This window comes from Dermacentor andersoni, chromosome 1 (assembly GCF_023375885.2).
Source record: "Dermacentor andersoni chromosome 1, qqDerAnde1_hic_scaffold, whole genome shotgun sequence".
Taxonomy (NCBI): domain Eukaryota; kingdom Metazoa; phylum Arthropoda; class Arachnida; order Ixodida; family Ixodidae; genus Dermacentor; species Dermacentor andersoni.
The window spans coordinates 261030546-261044720 of record NC_092814.1 but is presented as its reverse complement, the minus strand read 5'-3'; the positions used below and the strand labels follow the sequence as shown (position 1 = coordinate 261044720).

The 14175-nt window shown below is 44.6% G+C and overlaps 1 protein-coding gene across 1 annotated transcript in view; it reads left to right on the top strand.

Annotated features, from left to right (window-relative positions):
- LOC126548544 (uncharacterized) overlaps positions 1–14175 on the top strand; it is a 45411-nt gene that overhangs the window by 6336 nt on the left and 24900 nt on the right. Inside the window, exons 6-14 of the mRNA XM_072284435.1 lie at positions 215–313; positions 2523–2576; positions 2671–2724; positions 3451–3504; positions 6837–6890; positions 7939–8028; positions 9245–9298; positions 10485–10538; positions 13676–13729. Of these exons, the coding sequence (XP_072140536.1) occupies positions 215–313; positions 2523–2576; positions 2671–2724; positions 3451–3504; positions 6837–6890; positions 7939–8028; positions 9245–9298; positions 10485–10538; positions 13676–13729 (567 nt within the window). The remainder of the gene's footprint in view (positions 1–214; positions 314–2522; positions 2577–2670; positions 2725–3450; positions 3505–6836; positions 6891–7938; positions 8029–9244; positions 9299–10484; positions 10539–13675; positions 13730–14175) is intronic.

Sequence of the window (14175 nt, the reverse complement as noted above, 5' to 3'; positions counted from 1 at the left end):
GCAAGACAAGCTGGCACTGGTTCTAGTTAAGTTTATTTTTTTTTCATTTTTCCGCGCTGCATTGCTGAACATTATTGCCGTGTTTCGCCGTCTTGCTTGCTTACTGATTCTGTCACACGACTAGCTGCTGCCCATCGCAACATTTACGTATGGTTCGATGGTTTGGTGCTATATGCTTCTCCAGGCCGACCTGATATGCTCTATGCCATTTCAGGGCAGCACCGGAGAGCCGGGACCTCCCGGCATTCCCGGCGAGAGAGGGCCCCAGGGCCCTGAAGGCGCCAGAGGATTCGTGGGAGTGCCAGGATCGCCCGTGAGTTACACCAACGCGTCCTCGTTCCATCGCGTGGGGGAGAGGAGATGAAAATAAAAAATATTTGGTCAAAAATAAATAAAAGAAAGGTAGAGAGGTTGTTCAGAGATGCTAAGTCTCTATGCTGCTATGCCCCATAAAGAGAAGGTGGACGGAGAGAAAATATGAAAGTGTGGTGGTAGAGATGCCAAGTAGCTACATATACACATGATGACCGGCTGCGTACACATGCTCACCATGCTTCTGCTTGTGCCATCTATGCACTTTAGCTTGTCACTGACAGTTTCAGGGTCTAGGAAATGTAGCCAGGACCTAGAGTCGAGACCATTGTCCCAGAGAGCAGGCTGGGGTGTACCTGTTTCGCACTTGGCTCGGTCGTTCTCGCGCTGGAATCTTTTTGTTCCAGAATTCCAGAGTCTTTTTGTTTAGAGAGCAGGCGGCTCTCCTCCTATCGTAGTCAGTTGCCGCCTTATGTCTGTCCTGTAATGACTCGAATAACTGAGAAAGACATACGCGGAAGGACGCCGATGTTTACAGGTCTATAACTTTAGTAGGCTTATAGCCTGCATCGAAGTACCACCTCCCAAAGCCTGCCTTTTCCGGAACCGGTGTTCCGCTTAAAAAATACACGGATATAAAAAGTGACGTAATGTGAAAAGAACAAGAGGACAGAACCCGCAAGGCATTAAAAGAATATATTCTGCAGCCACAACCGTAACTACTCTAATGTACTGTTGTGGTTACGTACGTCGATTTTATGATCTGTTATTTTGCAAGCCGATTTTATATCAAGTGATTTCCCTCGTTTCTCATCATATAGGGTGTTTTTTTTTTTAGCTGCGCCAAATAAAAAAAAAATGTCTGTGGCAGATCTCACTATTTTAACTCTTGATCTTAGTTACTCAATGAGGCGGCCATTACTTCTAGGAGAAATCAAAATATTCAACTGAATAATTAACATAATTACGCTAATTACCTTTTTAAGTAATTATTTTGTGGCGCCTGTTTCAGTCTACGAATTATAGCCGGTGACTTCGCAAGGCGTATCCACTTGGAACTGATTCTCAGTTCTGTAGCAGTTTCGAGGTATTAATTTCCAAAGTGTCCAACGAAATGCATTCGCGTTCCAGTTACCTTTTTTGAAGAAAACGCTGTTTCACGCACTGAAGCACAAAAGTAACCCGAACACCGCTGAATTTCGTCGGACACATTGAACATTAATATCTCAAAGCTGGTGCAGTCCACAGAATTCGTTCTGAATGAATACACCTTGCGAACTCACTAGCTACAATTCACAGCTTAAAATATGTGCCGTAAAATAATAATAAACCAAAACGTTAATTTGCATAATTATGTTAATTATGAAATTAAGCAGTTTGATTTCTCGTAGAGGTAATGACCGCCTCATCGAGTAATTTAGATCAAGGGTTAGAATTGAGCTATCTGCCACAGGCAAATTTTGAAAAATTGCTGCAGCTACAAAAAGCATCCTGTATGGTGCAGCTATCCTTGAGTGCAATGGGATAAGTTTAGGCAATGGATAAGCTTCAGGTAACGTCCAGCACATCTCGCGAGATTCAGATGCAAAGAGTTCAGTTGTCCTTCGGTAAGTACAAGGGAAAAGGCTCGCGTGGATGACGTGAAACCCTGCCAACATACCGCTTGGTGGTCACAACTTCTTGCTCGTATCATAGGTATATAAGAGGCAGGTCTGCCTCATTCCACAAGAAAAACCACGGACCATCATGTGGCGTCACCGTAAGTCTGACGTTAGAAGTTGAAACATTCAGAATTAAATACCCTCAACGCGACCTGTGTGCATTTTTTTCTTTGCTTCAGACAGCTTGTATTGTAACATAAACTGACATCCGGACAGGTCATTCGTCTTAGGAATTCAAAGATGAATAATCTTTGGGAATCGCGTTTTTTTGTGTGATATGTATGTACGCTTTCTTCATCAAATACTCGTTAGTTGGGAGTAACGCCGGTGTTTGTCAGTCTCCTTTCTACCTGCGTCCATTGGCTTTGATCTCAAAATCCTGCATTGATTTTATTTGTTGAGGACATTATAATGCCATCCCTAGAAGCGCTAGTTCCTAACGATTTGAGAGGTGTTTGCGGCTCTCTGTAGTCTTCTTAAGAAGGCAGAATCGACAGACTCGGGCGATGCCTGCACGCAGCTCTTCTCTTTCTCGCAACAACGACGCAGGGTGCGTCAGGAAAGGATGGGCCTCCGGGACCTCCAGGGGAGCGAGGGCCACCCGTAAGTTTCCGGTGTCGCAGTCGCGCTGCAAATTTACTTTTGTGAGTTACTCAATTTTGGCAGGCACCAATAACATTCCTTGTACCGTTTTCAGGGTGAAACCGGCACCGCGGGACCTCCAGGGCCACCTGGCGTCATCGGACCGGCGGTACGCCCAGTGCCATTGCGTTCCCGCGTCCGCCATTAGTAATTTTCTCGATAAACTTGCCACCGTACCTTAAAAAGGCAGTCGTTTTTCTACCTCTGTAACATCTATAACATAGGCCATCTACAGAGAGGAGCATACTTGTAAATGGCGTCGATACTATTGACATTTGATAACACAATTTCCGGCAGGGGCACACGCTCCAAACTTCTGATATATAGGTATATAGGTAGGTAGATAGGAGAGGTAGGATGGTAGATATATAGGTATAGCTCTTAGCCTGTAGTCGGCTTCGTAGTGTCCATGTCCCAACTACAAACTTTTTTAAAATTTTGACAGTAGATATATTAACTGAAGCATGTATACTAAAAACTTAGGCTATTAGGAGATATTCTTCCTTTTCCTATGCAGAAGAAGCAAAGCATACCTTCATCATTATTTATTCACTAACGCTTCCTTTAGAATTTCTTTCTCACTTTATATACGCGTATTTTGAAAGTGATTCCAGACAGTGAGTACAAGTTGGCTGACACAAGGCATTGTAGTCGCGGTGATAAACATGAAATGGTTCAGGATTTCTCTCAGCGTTGTAAGTCTTCGCAGGCAATACAGGCATGACAAATAATCCCGTTTATTCAGTTTAGATACCTATACTTTGTGGGCACATGACCGGCGCAATTGTGCGCGCTATTTTATTTGTAATAGAATAGCTTTTCTTACTTTTTCTAGGGCCCTCCTGGTGAAACCGGAGCATCCGGCGACATCGGACCTCCTGGTCGTCCGGTGAGAATATGCTGGGATGTAATGCTGTCTTGTATTGCGATAGCAATCACGCAGAGCCTCGTGACGCGTTTTCGTCGTCGTCGCTGGCGCCGCCGGCACCACTGCCGTGTGGTTCCGAGTGCGCGGCGCATGCACAGCAGTTGCGGCCTAGCCCACCGAGTCCCCTTGGCTCGCGCACCTCGTGTTGGTGCCCACGCGATGGTAGCGGTTGCGAGGGAGAGTATGCGAGGGTGTGACGAGAAGCCTGGTGGTTTGATGCGCGCCGTCTTCCCACGCACCCAGTGATAGAGGTCACGTGATCGTGTCCACTCTGCCCGCGCGTTCTCACGCACACAATTAACGTGCACCGTGTTTGGAGGTCACTTGAACTGCGGGTGCCAGGGCGAAGGGCGGCTATGAAAGTGCAATCCTTTTGATAAGGGGCCCTCTAGCATAAAAGAAAGACGTTTACGTTAAAGGACTTAGGTTTGGCCGTGTGTCAGGTGTATAACTGACATACCTAGACTCTTTTTGTCGCAATAGCAACTACATGGACACTCCAGGCGCGTTTCTGCCGTCGCCGTGATATTCTGTATAAAGTCCAAGGGCGATAACATCCTCACTGCGCGCCATATGCTGCATGTGCGAGTGAAAGCCGGCCAGGGTGAGCCGACGATGGCGGCTCAATCACGTGCGCACAAGGGAGGAAAGCGGGGAGGAAGCGCGCCGTCTTCCGTCGCGCGCAAGGCATCGGGGGAGGGAGGTGGGACGTTCTACTCCGGCGGCTGCCGCGTATGGCGCGGACGCGCATGGCCGCGCGGTCCCTATCTTGAAGGCGAGCTGCAATGCGGACAGAGTGCGCCGCGTGCTCATAGCTTCGTGTGTGCTGTGTTCTCGCCGCTTAGTTTGCGTTGATGCGAATGGCAGCATGAAGGTCAATTCACTCGCCGCTGCTGCCGCTCTTCCTCACGCCAGCATTTTGACAGCGAGTGTCCGCGCTCATTTATTGAGATGTATATATATTTGCCTGCGCGCGTGACACCATGCTTGTTACTTAGTTAGTAGGTGAATGTTTATGAGTTTATACGGCCTATCAAGGTGCTGTTTTTACTTCGTAGATCTGTCTACTAATTTGCTAACTGTTCTTCCATATGACTGGTGCGTGGGAAAGGTGATTGCAGTTCGCAAATCCGGTGACACACTTACGCAGCAACTACAGGCCTATCTCACTAACAAGCACTTCATGTAAAGTTCTTGAGCATAGAAAATATTCGCGTTTGGCTCAGTTCTTAGAATCCAACTCCTTTCTTGACCCCTGCCAACATGGTTTCCCTAAGTTCTTTTCGTGTTAAACATGGCTCTTATCATTTACTAACGATCTTTTTGCAATTTATAATCTAGGTACCGACATAGACTGCGTATTTCTTGATTTTGCCAAAGCCTTCGACTCTGTGACCCATGATTTACTTCTTAAGTTGGCTGAACTTAACCTGTGTGCAGAGGTGCTCGAGTGGATAAACAACTTTTCTTTCTAACAGGACGCACTTGGTAAACACCAATAACTGTAATTCTCAATTTTCTAATGTACCAGCAGGTGCTCCTCAAGGCTCAGTCCTGGGTCCACTTCTCTTTTTAATCTACAATAACGATCTTCCGAACTGCGTTCTTTCTTCTTTCCTAAAGCTATTCGCGGATGACTGTGTCCTCTACCGTAAAATTACTAATCCATCTGATTCTTAAGAACTGCAGGACGAACTTAACTGCGTAACTGAATGGTTTACTAATTAGTACATGCAACTTAATTCAAATAAATGTAAGGCCACGCAAATATCTCGTAACGCTGCCATACACACGTACTTTGGTGCTCCTGTGACGTCAGTTACCTCTTAAAGGTATCTCGGCCTTCACATATCAGATAACCTTTCTTGGAATTTCAATGTTACCTATGTTACTAATAACGCTAACTGCATCCTTGTGTACTTACGCCGTAATTTTTGCTTGGCCTCTTCCTCCCTGAAGTTGACTCTTTAAAAACCTTTAGTTTGCTCCAAATTAGAGTATGCTTCAGTCATTTGGGATCCGACTCAGTCTTCATTAGTTTCTACTCTAGAAAGCATTCCAACCGAGATGCACGCTTTATCTTGTCTAATTATTCTCGCGATGCAAGCATCTCATCAATGAAACGAACTGTTAACTTACCTGATCTTTCGTCACGCCGTAAATGCTCCCGTCTCTGCCTTTTTCACAAAGTTCTTCATTTGAACTCCCCTTTTTGCTCCTCCGTCTTACATTTCGTCCCGCACTGACCACAGCCTTAAAGTTGGGTGCCATTGTGCCGCACAAACCGTTACAATGACTGATTCATCCCTAGGACAAGTACGGATTGGAATCGCCTTTCTGCATCAGTCGCATTCATCGCCGACTTTACCAGCTTTAAGACCGCTGTTCAGAATGCCGTTTGTTAATATTTTTGGTTGTGTTTTTACAGGATTTAGCGCCTTCAGGCCCTGAAAGTATGTGAAATAAATAAATAAATAAATAAATAAATAAATAAATAAATAAATAAATAAATAAATAAATAAATAAATATTTCGCCTGTCAGGCGAAACTGCGACTGTTTTTGTTTCCCGTCAATTTCTTTTTGGGGGGATCCCCTTCAAGCTCGTTTCAAACATTAGACATTGAATGGGCCCTTCAGTGGTGCATGTTTAGTGAGCTCCGCCAAATATTCGTATTCTATACACCGTACCGAGCTCAGAAAATCAGTTTCCCTTTAGTCGGCGTGTATAGATCGCATAATGTCAAGGCAACTTGACTGACTTAGCACTGTTGCAGGCACAATACAGTGCATTTCAATCGGTTTTAATCCGTTCGATGTTAGTGCCGTAAAGAAAAATTAATGCAGGAAAGCTTTTGAGAGGAAATTATTTCTAGACTGCAATGCGTTAACCGCGGTTATAGATAGATAATTCGAGACACTTTGTAAAGCTTCTTTAGGGTATTGAAGCCCTAGCGTTCAGATATTAATGTTCCTCAAGCCGTAACTGCGAACATTTCTCAATAGAGTAATGGCTCGGGCTAGTTGGTAATCCTTGCCTCAGTGGCTATGGCGTTCTGCTGCTAAACCCGAGGTCGCAGATTCGATTCCCAATACGTGTATCACCCTTTCTGCCCCGCTACGCTAAGACTTTACCCAAATGCGGATGGTGTATACTGCGCCATGTGTGCAATAAAGACGCCAACCAATTTTCTTGGGTCTAGAGTCCGTTTAGTCGAGTAATAAGGCCCTGCGACTTTATTTTGGAATGTATGTCATTTTATTGCTACCCTTTCTTGAACTGTCTGTTGCCCAGGGCGTTCCTGGTGAGACAGGCTTGCCCGGACCTGCGGGAAAAGAAGGTCCAACGGTACGTTGCTCACAGCTACGCTAATCGCATTTTTGTCAATGCAAATTCATTGCTGCCTGCAATCTTCGAAGTTGACCTTCGCCGAAATTGTGGAGTTCAACGTTGAATACGGCGAAATAGGTTGTGCTGTGGAGAGGAGTGCTGTGTGCGCGCTGTAGAGAGGAGGGCTCATTACATCTCCTAGCTTCATGACCATTTGTAATAGCTGTGCACTCAGTACTTTGTCAGTTGGGTTGTACGTGCGCGCGTTGCAGTTTGCATTTGCGGCAGCTTTACAGCACGAAATAGGCGCAATGATGTTCGAAAGAGATGAGGAAAACTGTGTTGACTGAGAGGAGGCTACTATAGTGTATGCACTACAAAGTCGTGAGAGTCAGAACACCATTTCAGTCAGTAAAACCAAAGTGATGTTTGTAAGGAATTGTTGCATTGTCATGGGATATCGGGCGGTTTATGACGTGCACGTTAAACTTATTTGCTTGGAAATTTCTGAGTTTCACGTACCAGATCATGTGAGCAACCACTTTCATAACTGTATAAATATGGTTTGCAAGTGGATTCTAACTGCTGCATCTAGCGTCTGCATTGCATGTGTTTGTTACTCATACGTGGAGGTTCGTCCTGTACAAAACTGCAAGCAAAATTAATACGGGATCTCCTCGCTACATTTTAAAGGAGTTATTACTCCTTTTTCGATACCGGCCGAACTATTGACTGATGGAGCTAATTGACCAGGGAAAGACAAACAAGAAAAAAAAAAAAAAGAGAGAGAGAGAGACTCTGCCATAGCGCCCATGCATGCACCTCTTAGTACTATATCTTGCAAACCCTGACTTATGCCATATGTCCCACTGGAAAAAAAGAAAATCTATTGCAAGAAGAGAACTGGCATGTAGAACGACATCATCGCGATAAGTTGCGCTGCGACAGGTTTAAGTCGAGCTAATGCTTTGTGTTACGGTACGTTGCTGAATTTTCTTGTACAAGACGAACTATATTTATAATTTCATAATCATTGTGTGTTTTTACTTTTGTTCTTTCCTCCCAGGGTCCTGTTGGCCTTCCGGGAAACAAAGGCCCCCCTGGGCCTCCAGGTCCTCCTGGTTTTCCAGGAGAGAGGGGAAACATGGGCCCACCGGTGAGTGCCGCGCCTCCTTGGAAGTGCGACGAGCGCCCGACTTAGCAGCGAACTCTTCGTTCGTCCGCCTATAAAACCTATTTTAAACCTACTAGCAGTCAATTCAGTAATATTCGGTAACTTCGCAGCCACCACTCTGCGTATTCCTGTCGGTGACGCTGTGTAGAAGACAAAAATGAACACTTTCTTTCGTGCGGCCGGAACAGCACTGCGGACGAACAACACGGCTAATACTCAGTAAAGCTAAATTCACGTGACGATTGTCTTGATTTGTGCATCCAGTAACGTAACGTAACCCGACGTCTGGTCTGGACCGTATGCGACCTACGAATCGCGGCTCGTTACGAAAGCACAAGCAAACCTGCCGCACTTTCATTACTTCCTGAGACAATTGAGCCTTTAGAGTTTATTACGCTCATTTTCTGAAGGAGGGCGAAGCGTCTCTAGTGGGCAGTACCGCTTCTTGTTTTCTTTCACGTTCCCGCTCTGTGGCCAACTGTCGAACCAACTAGCCCATCAACTCGTGCTGGTATAGTTCAGTTTGTGAAAAAGGAGCGTGCAATATTACGTGCGCTTATGCAGGCGGTTATTGCGCTGTGGATTCAGCTGAAGCGTTTATCTCCATATGTGAAACAGGGCACAGGAAATGCAACGAACAAGCGAACACTTGGTGACATTTAGTACATATTACAAATTCTTTGAAAGGTTCATACATTTTATTAAGCATTCAGCGCTTTGTACGTGTCAAGAGATGTGAGTTCAGCCTGCGGCGTATCGCAAGTAAATCATTACCTTGGGCTTTGCAGAGAAGTCGCGAATAGTAGTGGAGACAGTAGAGCAAGATCCTAATTTGTGGTAGACAATATCATGGGGGAAAGCGCAAAATTTTGTTGCGGATTATACTGTGGCGTGATAAAAGCTGAAGTAGTTGAATGAACTCTTCACGGTAAGCGAAAACATATTTATCGATTTATGAATTATGCTTGGCAAATGATACCTCTGCGTTTAAGTCTGCAATCAGTCATAGGAAGCCACGGACGTTCGTCCTCTATAATTATAATGCTATAGTAACGTGATTTTTATTTCTGTACGGGTTTGTGTAATCAGTTATCCCGCTTCCCATAAGCTCACGTGGTATTAGATACAACGATATTGGGTCGAATCGGCGAAAAAGGGGCCCACACTCTTGACTTATTGTTTTCTTCTTTATTCACAGGGTTTCCCTGGTCCTAAAGGGGAAATTGGGCTTCCAGGAGGGCTCGGGCCACCTGTGAGTATACATCCATGTGTGCCATCGTATAACTCGTCATATCAATAATGCATGGGAGTGTGCGCGGTATTTTAAAGGATACCACAACAAAAGAACTTATTTGATGAAAATTAGATAGAAATCATCACAGAAGCATGTAAGCCCCGTGCTAATGGCCTAAAACTGGGCGTGGTACCCACTAAACGGCCCAACTTTACCTGAGTGTAAGATAAGGGAGTTGAAACGCAATTGTGGATTTGAAGAACAACATTTATCTGAAAGTGAACTTGTAAGCGTAGAAGAATTGGGACAGATCACGTTCTAGATCCATGGTCGGCCTTGCGTGGAATATGTGATAGAACTCGAGTGTTTCAAAAAATTCTTTTCTCATGAATGTAAGTTGTATTCACACATTGTCCAAAGTAACTTCAGTGAATTACGAGCAAGACTTGCATACAAATGATGTGCGTTGCCCATTTTACAATGCACATGCACAGTGTAGGTGCTCCCCGTTGTGTATAGATTCTTTCGCCAGAACGGATTTGTTCGGGAAAGCATGAATTTATCGTGATATACCGCGCTGTGTGTATCTAAAAATGAATGAAAGAAAACAACAGCTTGAGGGCACACGTTACTGTAGATACCGGATTATTTCAAGGCGAGTATTTAGAATAATTGTTGCATGCTAGACATAGTCCTCTATAAAGTTTCCTTGACTGTGTGCAATCGTTCACCGCATGCCATCGCAAGTGAAACATGTAGAGCCGTGGGCGACTATGGCTGTGCGGGAAGAGCGTGCTTGAAGCACTCTAAATGTAGGACAACTGGCTTCCATGAAACTCCACGGTGCGCAGAGACCTGACGCAGTTCAACCTGATGCGCATACCTGATGCAGACCTGATGCACACCTGATGCGCTCGTGGCCCACCGCAGGAGAGGAGTAACTGTTTGCAGCCATAGCCGGCGCTCCGGGGGATGCGGTCAGATATGCTTTCATAGTGTCCTAAGGAGTGTGGGGATTAGGCGGCGTGGTGTGAAACGTCACGCGAGCTCTAAAATGGAGCTTGCTTATTGCAGTGGACGTTGTCTTTTGGTATATGCCTGCTAAAGGTTTCATTGATTTGTTAGAACGCTAGTTCCTGATGATGCCTTCCCTCATTGATGATTCGGTAAAATCGAATAAACATTTATGCCTGTCTGCTTTCAGGGCGAGAAAGGAGACATCGGCCTACCTGGTGACCCCGGACCTGCAGGTGAAAAGGTTGGTATCTTGAATGCTATCACCGATAGCCAGATAATAAAAATGTTGCAACGCTACGAAAATATGGCAGAAACGATATCAGTTCTTATATATATATATATATATATATATATATATATATATATATATATATATATATATATATATATATATATATATATATATATATATATGTGAATAAAGTGCTTCATTGAATTCAGCTTATCGGTGCACGCGCAGCCAGGTAGACAAGTTACTTATAAAACGTCAGGCCCATTTTAGATTGACTATTACGCACAAACGGGATGGTCTTCTTAAGCTGTCATGTTTAAAAGAAGGAGCGAGCCTTCGCATCGACCTTTGTCCTCCTCTATGTACTCGGTAACATCGCCGGCATCTTACCTGAACAACTAACCGTTTAGGTAAAAGCACTGTCCCTTTAGAGGGTAGTTGGTTATTATGCATCATTTTGCCAACTGATAGAGCTTTTGAATGAAAAGATAAATCTGAACTATTCGTCTACAGGTGCTGCAAAAAACAAAAAAAATATTTCTACATTTTTTTTTCGAATCTATTACTATTCTCCGAAATACCTTTTCAGCTGAGAAGAGAGCCAGAAGACGCAGTACTCTGGTGTTACCAACCGCTATAGTTCGTGCGAAGAGCTGTTTAGTGTTGCCATGCATTGTTTTGCTGATCCCTATCAATGGTGGCGAGTCCCGAACGCTATAACGGCCAATAAGGATACGCTCTTACGTAAACGTAGTTTTTTTTAACACTGATTTACACTGATAACACAGAAGTATGTATATTCTCATACGACTGTTGTAAACAGGCCATGGTATCGAGTATCTGGCCTTGGGATGTTCATGTTCCAGTTCGGCCAGCGTATTAGCTGGCCATAGGTATACGTGGAATGAGAGACTACACAGAGATGCATGATTTCGTCCATCCACAATTTATTAAAGAGCTTTTCTCTCTGATCGTCACCGAGGTTCTTTATTAATGAACGTACCCTTCGTTTCTTATCATGCTGGTTCCATACTTCTATACTAAAAGTTCTTAAGCTAAAAGCTCACATTTCTGTACACTTAAGAGTGGTACGTATACTCGTATTTGTTTCCATATTTGTTATTTAGAATATTGATTGTTTGTTAATAGCTTGAACGTTTACATCCACGTTGAGAGAGTAGAAAGTTGGGCTTGTTATGAGGCATCATTAGAAGCTTGAGAAGCCGTTAAGCACCGCTCAAGGGGCGACGGAAAAGAAAATCACAGGCCCAACTTTAATGGCGCATTCACATCGAGAACCTTCGTATCGCGCGAGGCGCCGCGTGATAATCGGCGACAACACGGGCGCACTTTAGACCGGATCTCTGGCCGCGTGCGACGAAATGTTCGTTGCCGCCGGCCAGCTTCCACGAGATGCGCTAAAATTCCCGAGGTCCCTTCTCGTAGGTTTGTTTAGAATCTATGCTTAGTTCAAGAGTATTTCGTATGCGTCTATAGCATATATAAAAAATAAAAATAAAGACACAACCAACCCTGCACACACAGGAAACGCAGACGTTATATTACGTGGAAAAATACAGCAACCAGCTTTAAAAAAAATTACGAATCGCACTCACGTCTCGTTGGGCGCCGTGCCGTTTTAGCATCGCATACACTCGCACTGTAGCTACAACGACGGTATACACTAGCCAACAACATCCTGTTGATCGCGCTCACAGCTACAGCGCGTGCATGACTGTACTGCCGGTCTCGACTATTCTCCACGTAGGGCAAGACGGCGTAGTGCTTACCAGTTGCATTGCACCATACATACATACACATATCGCGCGACAAACCGCGTTCTTTTTCGCAGACCTATGCATCTTGCAACGGGCTGGAAGGATCACGTTAATTTTCTGCAATGCAAGAGAACGGAGAGAAAAAAGTATGCTACGTACTCACGGTGAAAGCCCGATTCGGCTCGTACCAACATGGGAAACACACACGCACGCTTAATCCACAGTTATGTTAATGCACATAACGTCCACGCACTGCACGGTACACGGGCTCAAGACTTCTCTTCGCACGAAGCATGGCACAAATGCAGAAAACACCAGCAAATATACTTGCAAACAACCAAGTGACCGGTCACGCCTGCGCTATTGGCGAAATAGCTCAGCGGTTGTTTACAACTGAGAGCAGCCTCCGGCTCTGTAGCCTCCATTATCTCGCAATCCGGCGCTCTGATTGACTTGCGACAAGCGACGCCTTTTTTTCTTCCCGGCGACGAAAATTTGTTTCGAATCTATAGTCGCGACGAGGTTTGTTTTTTTCTGTCACGCGATATCGCTTGACGTAGATTTTCCGGTCGCCGATGTTTTCGTCAATAGGACATTTCCCTGTGTGAACGCGGCATAAGAGAGGAGGAGACGGCGGTATGGTTTAGAGCAAGCTGGCGTAGCTGATATTCTTATTGAGATTAATATAAAGGAATGAATCTGAACAGGTCGTGTAATGCGTAGAGCTGATAACTGGTGGTCTATCAGAACAACAGAGTGGGCGTCAAGGGAAGGCAAACGTAGTCGAGCACGGCAAATGATTAGGTAGTGGGATGACTTAGGAAATCTGTAGACATAGGATGAAATCGACTAACTTAAGACAGGCGTAACTGGGGACAGATTGCAGAGACCTCGTCTGGCATATGACATCGAATACAGTGATGATGACTATGAACAGCAATAAAGACGTACAGTATAGGAACACAGGACGGAAAGGGGAAAACGCGTGTGCTCACCGGTCCATTTTGTATTCCTGCGCTGCGCGTGCGTATTATATATATATATATATATATATATATATATATATATATATATATATATATATATATATATATATATAAATTTATTGTTTACTTTTTTTATATGTGGATTGGCTGCTGAGGCCATATAATGCGGCTCTCATCGTTTACTGCCGGATTTCTGTTCATGATTCAGAGTATTGCAGACAGTTGCAATACTTTGCGAAACAGGGTAGCTAATATCTTTAAAGAGTCTCATGTGGTCATGTGGCAACACAACGTGTATACATTATTCTTACGGCGTCCACCTTACTTCCCCCACAGAAGTGTCGAAGATCTAACCACGCACTGGCCTTCGTTTCCTCTACAGGGACGCAGCGGTCCTGTCGGTCCACTAGGGCCAGCGGGCCCAAAGGGAGACAAGGTAAGGAGGCGTGTCCGGCTAACTTCACCCGTTTCGTGGTGCAGACAATTTCTACTCATCAACTGCTTGCGGTGATGCCATTCCACCAAACACCCAGGGTATCCTTTCTTTCTTAAATTCATAATGCTTCTCCACGGGATGCGGCCATCTTGCAAATGAAGGATCATGGACTTGCTTAAAAGAAAGTGTTATACAGAAAGACATTTCTTGGAGAAAAATAAGAAAAAGCACAGCAGGTTCGCTAGTATGTGTGCTCCAATGACTTTCTTTTTTTTCTTGGACGAAATGGTATTTAAGAGGTCCTTAGACACGGTTCAGATTACGCGTGATAAAAGCAGCTATTGATGAAGCAGCGTGTTTTCGCAACTTATTGCATTTGACGCGCATGCGACAATATTATAATTTAGGGCACAGCGAGAATCTAGCGACGGCTCACCTCGTGAGAA